This window comes from Heterodontus francisci, chromosome 5 (genome assembly GCF_036365525.1).
Source record: "Heterodontus francisci isolate sHetFra1 chromosome 5, sHetFra1.hap1, whole genome shotgun sequence".
Lineage (NCBI taxonomy): Eukaryota > Metazoa > Chordata > Chondrichthyes > Heterodontiformes > Heterodontidae > Heterodontus > Heterodontus francisci.
The window spans coordinates 144,244,679-144,261,599 of NC_090375.1; the positions used below are offsets into that span (position 1 = coordinate 144,244,679).

The 16,921-nt window shown below is 44.1% G+C and overlaps 1 protein-coding gene across 1 annotated transcript in view; it reads left to right on the forward strand.

Annotated features, from left to right (window-relative positions):
• LOC137370077 (proton-coupled zinc antiporter SLC30A8-like) overlaps nucleotides 1-16,703 on the forward strand; it is a 60,245-nt gene extending 43,542 nt beyond the window's left edge. Inside the window, exons 5-7 of the mRNA XM_068032181.1 lie at nucleotides 3,089-3,194; nucleotides 13,560-13,694; nucleotides 16,367-16,703. Coding sequence (XP_067888282.1) covers nucleotides 3,089-3,194; nucleotides 13,560-13,694; nucleotides 16,367-16,512 — 387 coding nt within the window. The 3' untranslated portion in view covers nucleotides 16,513-16,703. The remainder of the gene's footprint in view (nucleotides 1-3,088; nucleotides 3,195-13,559; nucleotides 13,695-16,366) is intronic.
• Nucleotides 16,704-16,921: the final 218 nt, after the last annotated feature.

The following is a 16,921-nucleotide window of genomic DNA, read 5'->3' on the forward strand; positions in this document are numbered from 1 at the left end:
GTTATGGCTGCCATGAGAAGTCTAAATCAGTCCCACACTTCATATGGCCTCCTTTTCGTCCCCACTGGCTCTAATTGGACAGGAAACCCATCTCCACCTCAATTAAAGGCTCAGCCCCAGGAAAATCTTTAATCAGTTTCCCACCAGAGGCAGGTTTCTGATCCAAAAACAAACCTGGTTCCTTCTTCCTGTTTCCATCTCCATGGTGAAAATGCAGCTCTGAGGTGAGTTACTCACCACAGAATTGCGAGTCTCTGATGTGCTCGTCTAGCCGCAGTGTTTAATGGGTGGTCCAGTTAAAGTTTCTGGACAATGTTGCCCCCCAGGATATTGATGGTGGGGAATTCAGCAATGGTAATGTCATGGAACATCAAGGGGAGATGATTATATTCTGTCTTGTTGGGGATGGTCATTGCCTGGCACTTAAATGGCAAGTAAAATTCATGCCACATATCAGTCCAAACCTGAATGCTGTCCAGGTCTTGCTGCATGCAGACACCGGCTGCTTCAATATCTGACAAGTCGGGAATGCTACAGAACACTGCAATCATCAGCGAACATTCCCACTTCTGACCTTATGAAAGAGGGAAAATCATTGATGAGATATCTGAAGATGGTTGGCACTAACCTGAGGAACTCCTGCAGCAATGAATGGTCTCTAACAACCACAACCATCTTCCTTTGTGCGACGTATGACGGCAACCAGTGGAGAGTTTTCCCCTTCGACTTCAATTTTGCTAGGGCTCTTTGATATCACACTCAGTCAAATGCTGCTTTGATGTCAAGGGCAGTCACTCTCACCTTTGGAATTCACCTCTTTTGACCATGTTTTGACAAAAGCTGTAATGAGGTGTAGAGCCAAGTGCCCCTGGTGGAACCCAAACTGAGCATTGGTGAGCAGGTTATTGCTGAGTAAGTGCCGCTTGATAGCACCGTCGATGATACCTTTGACCACTTTGCTGATTGAGAATAGACTTATGGGGGTGGTAATTGGCTGGATTGGATTTGTCCTGCTTTTTGTGGACAGGACATACCTGAGCAATTTTCCATTGTCAGACAAGCCCTCCACCTGCCAAGAATGAGGAAAATTAATTTTGCCACATGAACATTGATTTTAAACTGTTGTTGGTGAAGAAAGAACTTGCTTTAAAAAAACAATTGGCGACTTTGGTTGGAGAGAGACATTAGCATATCAACAGGCAGTACTAGAAAGGGGCTATTCCCTGCTCCAATTTAATCCACAATTGACTTTTGATTACCAGACATTGAAGCATTCTAGGTTAACTACTAAGATGGCCGAATACACACACACATGTAGTCAGACCAGTTTAGTCACGTGACTGGGTGACTGTTGGAGTTTTTTGAATTTGAACTGGCAACAGGGTTAAAACTCAGAAAGCTGTTTGCTCCTGGACTGGAAAAGACCTCTCTCCTGTCTGCACTCATCTCATTCTCACCAGCTTCGGAAACCATTGAAGACACGTAAACTCAAAGAGAGAAAAGTCTCCTACGTGAACAAGGTTTAAGAAGAATACTGGCCCCAATGAAAAGTAAGAGCTGTCTATAATCTACGGCTAACTGGAAACACAAACAGGAACAAGAAACCCTCTTCAGAGACTGCCTCAAACCTCTCTATTTTTCTTCTGCTCTTTTCTATCCCTATTTGCATGTATGTATTGCGTGTGCATGCCAGCGTGAGTGCATTGTATATCTGGAGATGTTAACTGAATTAGAGTTTAAATTTAAGTTTTAATAAATTTCACTTTTCTTCTTTAAACCTAAGAAAACCTGGTGTGCTCGTTTCTTTGCCTTATAATTGGAAAGTGGTGAACAAGGGTTCAGCAAGGGGGGAGCTCAAAACACAGTGTTTAAAAATCAAACCCTGTTAACAATAGGACCAGGTGAAGACAGTAAAAGAGCCCAGACACCTTTCTCACCTGGTCGGAACAACATTGTCTAAAATTTAGATTATTTTCTAAATGCAAACAGTGAATACTAATAACCCTATAGAGTCATTAGTAATGAGATGATCCGGCACCCAGCACATTGTGCCATGGTGGTACAAAGCATATTCATACTTGTGATTTGTTTTTATTACCAGGGAAGTTTGCAATTAGATTTGCAATTTGCCAAGCTGTTGGAGAAATGTTGAAAATGTAGGCTGGAATTTTGTCCTCGCGGCAGAGGTCCCAACGACGGGCCCAAAAGCTGGGGTGACCCCGGCTTGACCGTCTGTGGGAACCGGAGCCGCATTTTAAGGGGGTCGGGCAACTAATTGGTTGCCGTTGAGGCTGCCATCCCTATTAGCAACAGCCGTCCACCCCAGGAGCTGCCAGCCAATCAGAGGGCCAGCAGTCTTAGCCACACCACTGGGAGTGGTGGCCACTGCTGAGACTGCGCTTAGAAGAAGAGGACACCCCCTCCCAACCAGGTAAGTCTGACGGCACCGGTGCCAGTTAGGCAGGCCCTGGCAATGGGGGTATTGGAGGTTAGTAAGGGCAGTTGGTACCGTGGTCCCCTCTTTAGGACAAAGCGTGCTCAAATCAGAGGGTCCCCACCTGAAGCCGGCTGGGTGGCTGCCAGGGTATAACTGGCAGTCTCCTTACACAGTGGAGGGCCCACCCACCACTGGAAAAATGCCAACGGCGTTGGAGAGAGGCCCTTAATTGGCCACTTAAGTGGCTGAATTGTCCTCTGGGCGGGAAGGCCATCTGCCACTTTCCCCGCCACTGGCAAGATGGCAAGGAAGGGGGAAGACAATGGGTACTCCACCTCCCACCTTCCCTCGCCATTTTACAGGCATCCCGCCTCCCAGCTTGTCCCCAGAGGGCTGGTAAAAGTCAGCCCATAGATTGAACAATTTTCCAGAAGAAGTGTAAGAAAGCAAGAAGGAAGAAAAACACTCTGGGTGCTTGAGCATCGTTCTAAGCAACACTGGCAGTGGTTGTAACATGGGTGCTTCGGTCATGGAGACCTAAAGAGACAGAAATGAAATAAACCAAATGGAGTAAGCAGTGACTAATGATATGCTTCAAGGAGATGGCTGATAAGCATTTTAAATTGGCATTATTATTATTGTCTCTTCCAGCCTGAATTCAAAGTAGCTGATCCCATCTGCACATTTATTTTCTCTGTGTTTGTGTTGGGAACAACTATCACCGTTCTGCGGGATATTCTGTTGGTGCTGATGGAAGGTAATTTTTATCTCTGCTATTCTTATTTTAGTTCTATTGTCATTTCAGTTCTAGTGACATAAGAATAAGTTCTGATTTCAGACAGTTGGAGGTGTCATCAAGTATGTAACTATTGGTTTCATGTAGTACTGAAGACCTGTGCTCCAGAACTTGCTGCACTGCTGGCCAAGCTGTTCCAGTACAGCAACAATAAGTGGCATCTACCCTGCAATGTGGAAAATTGCCCAGGTATGTCCTGTACACAAAAAGCAGGACAAATTCAACCTGGCCAATTACCGCCCCATCAGTCTACTCTCAATTATCAGTAAAGTGATGGAAGGTGTCATCAATAGTCCCATCAAGCGGCACTTGCTTAGCAATAACCTGATCACTGATGCTCAGTTTGGGTTCTGCCTGGGCCATTCAGCCCCTGACCTCATTGCAGCCTTGGTTCAAGTGTGGACAAAAGATCTGAACTCGAGGTGAGGTGAGAGTGACTGCCCTTGACATCAAGGCAGCATTTGACCGAGTATGGCATCAAGGAGCCCTAGCAAAACTGAAGTCAATGGGAATCGGGGAAAACTCTCCGCTGGTTGGAGTCATACCTAGCGCAAAGGAAGGTGGTTGTTGGAGGTCAATCATCTGAGCTCCAGGACATCACTGCAGGAGTTCCTCAGGGTAGTGTCCTAGGCGCAACCATCTTCAGCTGCTTCATCAATGACCTTCCTTCAATCATAAGGTCAGAAGTGGGGATGTTCGCTGATGATGCACAGTGTTCAGCACCATTTGCGACTCCTCAGATACTGAAGCAGTCCGCGTAGAAATGCAGCAAGACCTGGACAATATCCAGGCTTGGGCTGGTAAGTGGAAAGTAACATTCACATCACACAACAACAGGAGAGAATGTAACCATCTCCCCTTGACATTCAGTGGCATTAACATCGCTGAATCCCCACTATCAACATCCTGGGGGCTACCATTGACCAGAAACTGAACTGGAGTAACCATATAAATACTGTGGCTACAAGGGCAGGTCAGAGGCTAGGAATCCTGTGGCGAGTTACTCACTTCCTGACTCCCCAAAGCCTGTCCACCATCTACAAGGCACAAGTCAGGAGTGTGATGGAATACACTGCATTTACCTGGATGGGTGCAGCTCCCACAACATTCAAGAAGCTCAACACCATCCAGTACAAAGAAGTCAGCTTGATTGGCACCCCGTCCACAAGCATTCACTCCCTCCATCACCAACACACAGTGGCAGCAGTGTGTACCATCTACAAGATGCACTGCAGCAACTCATCATGGCTCCTTAGACAGCACCTTCCAAACCCACGACCTCTACCAACTAGAAGGACAAGGGCAGCAAATGCATGGGAACACCACCATCTGCAAGTTCCCTTCCAAGTCACACACCCTGACTTGGAACTATATCGCCATTCCTTCACTGTCGCTGGTCAAAATCCTAGAACGCCCTTCCTAACAGCACTGTGGGTGTACCTACCTCCCATGGACTGCAGCGGTTCAAGAAGGCAGCTCACCACCACCTTCACAAGGGCGATTAGGGATGGGCAATAAATGCTGGCCTAGCCAGCGACACCCACGTCCCATGAATGAATTTTTTAAAAATGATGTCCTCATGGCACTTTTCATAAGGAGTATTTTCACACAAAACTTCTGGAGTAGGTTACCTGAAAAGGTGGTACAACAAAATAACATAAATGGGCTCAGGAAGCAAATCAGTTTCTATCTAGAGAAAGAAAGGCTTGGAGAATGTGTACAAAGGTAGACAAATGGCATCAATCAAAAGGCACTGACCTTTTGAACTTAATAGTCTTTTTCTGTTCCTAATTCCTGCTTTACAAACATTTGGAACTTTGGATATTGGAAGATGTTGCCTGTGGAACTGTGAATATGTGGCATAGACTCCCAGGTAAAACATTTAAGGTTGGGTCAATTAACACCTTTATAAAGGGACAGGACAAATACCCGATCAGTATTTTGAATTCAGAGAAGGGCAAGTACAGATAGTAATAATCAAATGCCATGTGTAATATGATAAGAGATAACTTAGAACTGCATCGGAGACAGAAAACTGGTGGTCTTTGGGCTTGTCTGTACACCCTTTTTTGAACAAGGGTGGAACATTTGAATTCTCCAGTCCCCTGGCACCACCCCTGAGTCTAAAGAAGACTGAAAAATTATGGCTATTGCCTCCACGATTTCCACCCTCAGTATCCTTGGATGCATTTCATCTGGTCCTGGTGCTTTATCCACTTTAAGTACAGACAGCCTATCTAATACATAATTCTTATTAATTTTAAACCCTTGTAGTGTCTGGGTTATCTCCTCTTTCATCATTTTCTGGGTTGCATCTTCTTCTGTGGTAAAGACAGTTGCAAAGTATTCATTTCATACCTCAGCTATGCCCTCTGCCTCCACGTGTAAATCCCCTTTATGGTCCCTAATTGGCCCAACTCCTCCTTTTACTATTTATATGTCTATAGAAAACTTTGGGATTCCCTTTAAAGATTATAGGATCATAAGAAATAGGAGCTACTGTACGCTATTTGACCCTTCGAGCCTGCTTTACCATTCAGTAAGATCATGGCTGATCTTAAGACTAAGAGGAAGAGCAGGCAGAGAGATGTTGCGGAGCACAGTGGGACTGGTGGTCTGAAGTGCATTTGTTTCAATGCGAGAAGTATAACAGGTAAGGCAGATGAACTTAGAGCTTGGATTAGTACTTGGAACTATTATGTTGTTGCTATTACAGAGACTTGGTTGAGGGAAGGACAGGATTGGCAGCTAAATGTTCCAGAATTTCAAAGCTGCAGGCAGGAAAGAGGGGGATGTAAAAGGGGTGGGGGAGTTGCATTACTTGTTAAGGAGAATATCACAGCTGTACTGTGGGAGGACACCTCGGAGGGGTCATGCAGCGAGGCAATATGGGTGGAGCTCAGGAATAGGAAAGGTGCAGTCACGATGTTGGGAGTTTTCTACAGGTCTCCCAACAGCCAGCAGGAGGCAGAGGAGCAGATATGTAGACAGATTTTGGAAAGATATAAAGGTAACAGGGTTGTAGTGGTGGGTGATTTTAACTTCCCCTATATTGACTGGGACTCACTTAGTGCTAGGGGCTTGGATAGGGCAGAATTTGTAAGGAGCATCCAGGAGGGCTTCTTGAAACAATATGTAGATAGTCCAACTAGGGATGGGGCCATTCTGGACCTGGTATTGGGGAATGAGCCCAGCCAGGTGGTTGAAGTTTCAGTAGGGGAGCATTTCGGGAACAGTGACCATAATTCCATAAGTTTTAAGGTACTTGTGGATAAGGATAAAAGTAGTCCTCGGGTGAAGGTGCTAAATTGGGGGAAGGCTAATTATAATAATATTAGGCAGGAACTGAAAAACTTAGATTGGGGGCGGCTGTTTGAGGGTAAATCAACATCTGACATGTGGGAGTCTTTCAAACGTCAGTTGATTAGAATCCAGGACCGGCATGTTCCTGTGAGGAAGAAGGATAAGTTTGGCAAGTTTCGGGAACCTTGGATAACGCGGGATATTGTGAGCCCTTTCCTATCCTGAGTGGTGTGAAACAGGGCTGTGTTCTCGCACCCACACTTTTTGGGATTTTCTTCTCCCTGCTGCTTTCACATGCGTTCAAATCCTCTGAAGAAGGAATTTTCCTCCACACAAGATCAGGGGGCAGGTTGTTCAACCTTGCCCGTCTAAGAGCGAAGTCCAAAGTACGGAAAGTCCTCGTCAGAGAACTCCTCTTTGCTGACGATGCTGCTTTAACATCTCACACTGAAGAATGCCTGCAGAGTCTCATCGACAGGTTTGCGTCTGCCTGCAATGAATTTGGCCTAACCATCAGCCTCAAGAAAACGAACATCATGGGGCAGGATGTCAGAAATGCTCCATCCATCAATATTGGCGACCACGCTCTGGAAGTGGTTCAAGAGTTCACCTACCTAGGCTCAACTATCACCAGTAACCTGTCTCTAGATGCAGAAATCAACAAGCGCATGGGTAAGGCTTCCACTGCTATGTCCAGACTGGCCAAGAGAGTGTGGGAAAATGGCGCACTGACACGGAACACAAAAGTCCGAGTGTATCAGGCCTGTGTCCTCAGTACCTTGCTCTACGGCAGCGAGGCCTGGACAACGTATGCCAGCCAAGAGCGACGTCTCAATTCATTCCATCTTCGCTGCCTTCGGAGAATACTTGGCATCAGGTGGCAGGACTATATCTCCAACACAGAAGTCCTTGAAGCGGCCAACACCCCCAGCTTATACACACTACTGAGTCAGCGGCGCTTGAGATGGCTTGGCCATGTGAGCCGCATGGAAGATGGCAGGATCCCCAAAGACACATTGTACAGCGAGCTCGCCACTGGTATCAGACCCACCGGCCGTCCATGTCTCCGTTATAAAGACGTCTGCAAACGTGACATGAAATCGTGTGACATTGATCACAAGTCGTGGGAGTCAGTTGCCAGCATTCGCCAGAGCTGGCGGGCAGCCATAAAGACAGGGCTAAATTGTGGCGAGTCGAAGAGACTTAGTAGTTGGCAGGAAAAAAGACAGAGGCGCAAGGGGAGAGCCAACTGTGCAACAGCCCCAACAAACAAATTTCTCTGCAGCACCTGTGGAAGAGCCTGTCACTCCAGAATTGGCCTTTATAGCCACTCCAGGCGCTGCTTCACAAACCACTGACCACCTCCAGGCGCGTATCCATTGTCTCTCGAGATAAGGAGGCCCAAAAGAAAGAAAGAAAGTCAAAAATAAAAAGGAAGCATTCGGTGGGCCGAAGGGCCTGTTTCAGTGCTGTATCTCAAATAAACTAATAAAAAGTAAGGGCTGGAAGGCTAGGAACAGACAAATCCCTTGAGGAATATAAAGACAGTAGGAAGGAACTTAAGCAAGGAGTCGGGAGGGCTAAAAGGGGTCATGAAAGGTCATTGGCAAACAGGATTAAGGAAAATCCCAAAGCTTTTTATACGTATATAAAGAGCAAGAGGGTAACTAGGGAAATGGTTGGCCCACTCAAGGACAGAGAAGGGAATCTATGTGTGGAGCCAGAGGAAATGGGCGAGGTACTAAATGAGTACTTTGCTTTTCTGAATGGAGGGATGTGACTAGTGGTGTTCCGCAGGGATCAGTGCTGGGACCTTTGCTCTTTGTAGTATATATAAATGATTTGGAGGAAAATGTAGCTGGTCTGATTAGTAAGTTTGCCGACGACACAAAGGTTGGTGGAGTTGTGGACAGTGATGAGGATTGTCAGAGGATACAGCAAGATATAGATCGGTTGGAGACTTGGGTGGAGAAATGGCAGATGGAGTTTAATCCGGACAAATGTGAGGTAATGCATTTTGGAAGGTCTAATGCAGGTGGGAAGTATACAGTAAATGGCAGAACCCTTAGGAGTATTCACAGGCAGAGAGATCTGGGCATACAGGTCCACAGGTCACTGAAAGTGGCAACGCAGGTGGATAAGGTAGTCAAGAAGGCATACGGCATGCTTGCCTTCATCGGTCGGGGCATAGAGTATAAAAATTGGCAAGTCATGCTGCAGCTGTACAGAACTTTAGTTAGGCCACACTTAGAATATTGCGTGCAATTCTGATCGCCACACTACCAGAAGGACGTGGAGGCTTTGGAGAAGGTACAGAAGAGGTTTACCAGGATGTTGCCTGATCTGGAGGGCATTAGCTATGAGTAGAGGTTGGATAAACTCGGATTGTTTTCACTGGAACGACGGAGGTGGAGGGGCGACATGATAGAGGTTTACAAAGTTATGTGCGGCATGGACAGAGTGGATAGTCAGAAGCTTTTTCCCAGGGTGAAAGAGTCAGTTACTAGAGGGCATAGGTTTAAGGTGCAAGGGGCAAAGTTTAGAGGGGATGTGCGAGGCAAGTTCTTTACACAGAGGGTGGTGAGTGCCTGGAACTTGCTGCCGGGGGAGGTGGTGGAAGCAGGTACGATAGCGACGTTTAAGAGGCATCTTGACAAAGAATAGAGGGATACGGTCCCCGGAAGTGCAGAAGGTTTTAGTTTAGGCAGGCATCAAGATCAGCGCAGGCTTGGAGGACCGAATGCCCTGTTCCTGTGCTGTACTGTTCTTTGTTCTTTGTTCTACCTCAAATCCACCTTCCCGCACTATCCCCATAATCTTTTAATTCCCTTAGTACACAAAAATCTATCAACCTCTGTCTTGAATATACTCAACGGCTTAGCATCTGTAACTCTGGTGTAGAGAATTCCAAAGACTTGCAACCCTTTGAGTGAAGAAATTTCTCCTTATCTCAGTCCTGAATGGCCAACTCCTTATTCTGAGACTGTGACCCCCGTGTTCTAGATTCCCCAGCCAGGGGAAACATTTTCTCAGCATCTACCCTGTCACGCCCTTTAAGAATTTATATTTTTCAATGAGATCACCTCTCATTCTTCTAAATTCCAGGGAATATCGGCCTAGTTTATTCAATCTTGTCTCATCATCCCAGAAACCAGTCTAGTGAATCTTCGTTGCACTCCCTCAAGTGCAAATATGTCCTTCTTTAGGTACGGAGACCAAAACTGCACACACTACTTTAGGGTGGCCTCTGCAGTGCCCTGTGCAATTGTAGTAAGACTTCTTTACCATTATACTCTAATCCCCTTGTAACAAAACCTCGCCTAATTGCTTGCTGTATCTACAGGTTAACTTCCTGTGATTTATGTACAAGGACACCCAGGTCCCTCTGAATGCAAATAATTCCCACCATTCAAAAGTTATTTTGCCTTTTTATTTTTCCTACCTAAGTGGAGAACTTCACACTTCCCCAGATTATATTCCATCTGCCATGTTCCTGCCCACTATTCCAACTTATCTATATCCTCCTGCAGCCTCTTTGCGTCCTCCTCACTGCTTACTTTTCCACTTTGTATCGTCAGCAAACTTGCATCCACTCAGTTCCCTCATCTAAGTCATTAATATATTGTAAATAGCTGAGGCCAAATTACTGATCCTTGTGGTATCCCGCTAGTTACAGCCTGGCAGTTCCATGAGTCCTAGTTTTGTGTAATAACCTTTTATATGGCAGCAAATATACTACATCACACATTCCCCATTATCCATCTTACTAGTTACAACCTCAAAGAACTCTCTAACAGATTTGTCAAACACAATTTTCATTTCATAAATCTGTGATTCCGTTTAATCATATTATGATTTTCGAAGTGCCCTGCTACCACACCCCTAATAATAGATTCTAGCATATTGCTTAGAACTGAGGTTAGGCCAACTGGCCCAAAGTTCCCCATATTCTCTCCTCTTCCTTTCTTAAATAGCAGGGTCGCATCTGCTACCTTCCAATCCTTGGGAACTGTTCAAAAATCTAAGAAATTCCGGAAGATCAAAACCAGTGCTTCTGCTATCTCTGCAAATACTTCTATTAAAACGGTAGGAAGCAGGTTGGCAGGTCCGGCGAACTTGTTGCTGCTTGGTCCCATTAGTTTGTCCAGCACTATTTCTTTACATATACTGATTTTTTAAAGTCTCTCATTCTCATTAGACCCTTGGATCCTCCTTATTTCCAGAATGTTTTTTGTGTATTCTGCTGTGAAGACAGATGCAAAGTAATTGTGTAATGTCTGTGCCATTTCCTTATTTCCCATTATATAATTTCACCTGCCTCTGCCTTTAATAGGCCCACATTTACTTTCACTAATCTCTTATTTACAAACCTATAGAAATATTTACAGTATGTTTTTTATATCTCTTTCTAGTGTACTCTCATATTCTGTTTTCACTTTCCTTCTCAATTTCTTGGTCCTCCTTTGCTGAGTTCTGAAATCCTTGTAATCTTCAGGCTTACTACTCTTTTTAGCAACATTACAAGTCTGTTCCTTTGATCTAATACCATCTTTAACTCCTCTTGGCCACGGTTGGACCACTTTTTCTGTGGATTTTTTGTGCCTTAAAGAAATGTATATTTGTTGGAAATCATATATTAATTCTTTACATGATAGCCATTGCTTGTCTGCCATATCTTTCAATGTAGTTTCCCAATCTACCTTAGCCAACTCACCCCTCATACCTATGTAGTTTGCTTTTACAGATTTAAGGGACTAGTTTTGCACTTAACTGAATCACTCTCAAGCTCAATATAAAATTCTTATATTATGGTCACTCTTCCCTAGATGCCCCGTTAAAACCAGGCTATTAATTAACCCTTTTTCATTGCACTATACTAGATCCAAAATAGCCTGTTCCCCAGTCAGTTCTTCGACATACTGATCTAGAAAACTACCTTGTATATATTCCGTGAACTTTCCTCCACATTATTACTGTGAATTTGGTTTGCCCAGTCTATATGAAGATCAAAATTCCCATGCTTACTGTATTACAGTTATTACATGCACCCCTCATTTCCCTAAACTTTATGCTTTGCTCTACATTACTACAACTGTTAGGGTGCCTATAAACAATCTCCACCAATGTTTTCTGCCCCTTACTGTTTCTTAAGCCACCCAAACTGATTTGACGACTTGATTTTCTCAACTAAGATCCTTTCTCTCTACTGTCTTTGTCCCATCATTTATTATCAGGCTTACCCTCCTTTTCGATTTTGCCTATCCCTTCTAAAAGTTAAGTATCCTGGAGTATTTAGTTCCCAAACTTGGTCACTTTGCAACCATGTCTCCATAATGGCTATTAGATCAAACTTGTTAATTTCTATCTGTGATATTAGTTCATCTAATTGTTGCAAATGCTCCACATATTCAAGTATAGTGCCTTTAGCTTTGGCTTTTTTCTAATTTTCACTGTTAGCACCTGACTCACTAATGACCTACTACCTTTGTTACTTTCACTACCCCTTCCTGACACACTGCTTATTTTTACCCAAAATGCTGTTCTGCTCTAGAGCCTTGACATTTCCCTTGCTACTTTTAAATTTACCCTTTCCAGAATCCTCCACCTCCGCATCCTTTATTAGTTTAAAGCCCTGTCTATTGCCCTAGTTATTCGATTAACCAGGACACTGTTTCCAACCCAGTTTTAGTGGAGCCTGTTCCAAGGGAACAGCTCCCTCTTTCCTCAATATTGGTGCTAGTGGCCCATGAAGTGAAACCCCTGCCTCCCCTACCCAATTAAGATTAATTTTACTAATTCAGAAATCAATAATATCCTGAAAAGAAGGAACCATATATATAGATGAATTAATTACTCCCAAATACAGTGTATTTGATTACCAGCATGTGAAAATATGGATCTGTGTACTCATCCCCAGAATACTACACAAGGGTCACAAAAACAAGTACAGTTGAGAAAGGCCATTCAGCCCTTCATTCTTCCATAGAAAATTATAGCCTCTTGCATCCCATTTAACTGTCTCCTGAATTACTCCAATTTTTTTTTTTGGTTAAATTTAATGCTTAGCACATCAGTCTCCTGGCCGTTATGGCTGGACTTGGCTGCAACTCTGGTACCTGATATCACCATGTCAGTAATATCTCACACCTCCCCCACCACCACCCCCCGCCCGTCCCCTGTCTTCCACTGGCTGCATCAGCTTAATCTTTCTCAACTGAAAGAGGTGATCCATGGAATAGTAGCTTTGTGTCATTGGCACTCATCTGAAATGGTTATATTTTTATGTAGCTAGCTCAGGGAACTCATTTTTGGATTTGGGGCCTATCTCTAATTAGTACAGAAACGCAAACAGAAAATGCAGGAAATACTCATCGGGTTAGGCGGTATGTGTGTAGACAGAAACAGTTGATATTTCAGGTCGATGACCTTTCATCAGAACTGGAAGAAGTTAGAGATGTAGTAGAACCATAGAAAAGTTATGGCACAGAAAGAGACCATTCAGCCTATCATGTCAGCACCAGCTGAAAAAACTAGCTGCCCGATCTAATCCTACCTTCCAGCACCTATTAGAACCAAAACAGGTTTTAAGCAAGTGTAGAGGTAGGGAAGGAAAGAACTAAAGGAAAGCTCCGTGATAGGGTGGAAAGACTCAACAATGGTGGAGGGTCAATTAATTTGAGTGAAAGTGCAAATGACAAAACAAAGATCAAACTATTATTGCTTGGTAAATTTCAGTTGTTTTTTTCATAATCAAATCTCACAGCCCAAACTATCTGAATCTGCCTGCACAGGTCAAAGATTTTATCTTGTGATGGAACATGATCATAGCAGCAAGAGGCAGCAAATGTGTGTGAGAATATACACAGTGTTGAGCATTTTTCTTGACCCATCTCTTAAAACTCCATGAAAACGTCTAGAAAATATATTTATATGTGTGTATATAAATGTGAATATAATGTAAAATATATGCAATCTAAATAGTATTTTATTTAATTTTACTTCACTGTTACTTATCTCATTGAGGTGCACCAGTTGGACTGAATTACAATGCTGTGAAGGAAAAGATTCTAGCAGTTAATGGAGTGGAAACAATGCACAGCCTTCATCTCTGGGCTCTTACCATGAACCGGGTCATTCTTTCAGCTCATGTTGCTACAGGTCAGTAAAGAAACCTTTTTAAATTCAACTTCTTGCCTTCGTTCAGTCAGCAATACTGTTTGTTATATTAGCGATACTGCCTTCTTGCATACAAGTTAGTAGCAAATATGGGCTCTGAATTTCCTCAATGCTAGCTATGGCTTTTTTTGCACCCCAAAGTTACATCGTTCACAAATTAGTTTAAATATTTTTGCTGCAGCTCAGATGTAACCTGAGTGTAGGAACTGTGTAAATCGCTGCCACCCACCCCCACCTCCCCTTTCCTCCAGAGAATTCCACTGTACATGGGTGTACAAGGCACTCTGCAGACTCCCAGCAGCAGCTCAACACTGTCTGACAGCACGGTAAACAGCCAACAAGTGGTTTTGATAGTAATTTCCAGCAAATCACTTGATGTCATCTCTCAGTCACAGCATGAGTCCAGCTTGATACAGTCATGCCCATTTAGTTTCTAGCTATGGCAAGTGGCCATCATGCTAGGGCAGCAAGCAGAAGAAGCATAACTCTGTTCTCTGATGAAGACTGCCAAGTCCTCTTCCAAGATCTGCAAAACATGAACCTCACACTCCTCTCTTTGCCATTCATCAAGCCTGCAGGGAGTTGGCACTGGCACTTACTCCCTAAAACTCAGGACACTTTTTGAGGGCAGGCAAGGGTAGCATGTCATCACACACTCCCATTTCACTCACCACGGCACCCCCCCCCCCACCCCACCCCACCCCCCAGCCCCCAACTCACTCTGAACACCCTCTTAAAGCAACTCTTAGAACACTTTACTCTTTATTCTGCATAAAGGCACCTATTACTCCCCTAACAAACAACAAATGTTTTGCACAACCCCATCACATTTGCCTCCACTTTACACCCCACATTGTTCACTTCACTTTCCCCAACACATTGTCACACAAGCTTAATTGACAGCTTTTTCCTGACAAAACAATCTTCCATCCTTTCTTGCCAACTTGCAATAAAAACACTGTTTGCTTTGAAATACACTGGGCACTTGTCTCATGGTTTGTTATTTATGAACATTAAAGTAAGTCAGTAAATGGACCATTCAGTAGGTTCCGGCATCTTCGTACGGGTGAGGATTCCTGGCAGGTTCCTGTTAGCCAAAGAGATCAGTTTTGCTGTTATCTGATAGGATGTGTAGAAGAAGGGATGGCTGAGTTGCTGCTGCTACAATTGATTGATTGTTGAAAACGTCCTGCAGAATCTGTCCTCCGATGCTCCCTGCAGCAGCGAATGAAGTCGCCCCTGCTTTGATTCACAGATATGTTGGACAACCTGGGAAAGGAACTCTTTCATATTGACATATGTCAGTGGCGTCTTGGTTGCTGCTTTCAGAGCCATGTGTATGCTATTGTGGATGCCTTTAGTTAGGCCACACTTAGAATATTGCGTGCAATTCTTGTCGCCACACTACCAGAAGGACGTGGAGGCTTTGGAGAGGGTACAGAAGAGGTTTACCAGGATGTTGCCTGGTCTGGAGGGCATTAGCTATGAGGAGAGGTTGGATAAACTCGGATTGTTTTCACTGGAACGACGGAGGTGGAGGGGTGACATGATAGAGGTTTACAAAGTTATGAGCGGCATGGACAGAGTGGATAGTCAGAAGCTTTTTCCCAGGGTGGAAGAGTCAGTTACTGGGGGACATAGGTTTAAGGTGAGAGGGGCAAAGTTTAGAGGGGATGTGCGAGGCAAGTTCTTTACACAGAGGGTGGTGAGTGCCTGGAACTTGCTGCCGGGGTTGGTGGTGGAAGCAGGTACGATAGCGACGTTTAAGAGGCATCTTGACAAATACATGAATAGGATGGGAATAGAGGGATACGGTCCCCGGAAGTGCAGAAGGTTTTAGTTTAGGCAGGCATCAAGATCGGCGCAGGCTTGGAGGGCCGAATGGCCTGTTCCTGTGCTGTACTGTTCTTTGTTTTTTGAATCCTGGGGAATCCAGCTATCCTGTAGAATTCCCTGGCTCTGTGCCTCTGTTGCCCAGTGGTGCCAAAGTGGCTGAATCCAACTGCGCTTTGAAAGCAGGCATCTATCCCCTGCATGATCCAGAGCTGTAAAACCTGAGGGCTGTTGCGATGGACAGTGCAGTTGTGGAAATGGAGCAAGTCTACAAGTCATCATGATGAAGTCGGCAGAGATGCCATTGTATCATTGGAGAGGCATAGCTCTTGAATGCATAGATCCTCGGAGAAGCCCTCTTGGAGCAGTGTAGCCTGAACACATGTTCGGGCGGGTACTATCTGGTGCTTTCTGTTCTCAGCCGTGCTGCCTGATTCTCCTGCCCTCTCATCCTCCATTCTGATTTCTCTTAGTCTTATGTCTCATTTCCTAATTCTGTTCTGCTTAAGTAAATCCTGAATCTTCACTTTGGTACAAGTATCCTGGACTTTCCACCCTGCAAGAAACTTTTGGGTGTCCTCCCAGGTCCTGGTTTTTCCTGCGGCCTTGTGCATTAGAATCACATGGTATTTCATTTTCCTGAACCAGCATATGAAATAACCCCGATGTTCATAGTGAATTATTAAATTGGGATATTGAAGTTGTCAATTTAAAAAGAATGTGATGCGCTGCATCCTGTTTATCAGCCAGCAGGCTTTAAACCATATATTTGCATAAGCTAGTTCCTACTTAAAAATAATTACTTTTCCTGTTATCCACAGGTGATGCAGTGAATCCTCAACAAGTACTTAAGGAAATTACACAGATGATTTTTGACAACTTCAGTGTTCACTCCATCACAATTCAAGTGGAACAGTATTCAGATCAAGAACCAGAGTGCATATTTTGCCAGGAACCCAAAGATTAAAGCTGCATTTAGAGACAGAACCCTTTTTTGTTAGCCTGCACTATGTTTGGCAAAACCAGTGCAGCCTCCACTGCACCGAATGTCATTTTACAAACCTCCGCAAAATCGAAGAAAATGTATGGGTCAGTCTATATAATAAAAGTTCTTGCAAATAACATGTTACACATTAAACCTACCTGTTTGCAGAAAAATTAAGTGTCGTGGTTTTCCATAGCAATTTATCCATTCTGTATTTGGTGAAATTTGTATCAGAAAAGATGCCACATAAAAAACCACTTGAAAGCCTGCAATTTCAACCCCTCACATCACTTCGTGTTTGTTTCAAAGTGTTTCCCATTGCTTTTTTATTTCTGACCCATCTGAATATGTAGCCATCTAATTAACATTTATAAAATAACAAACCTTGAAA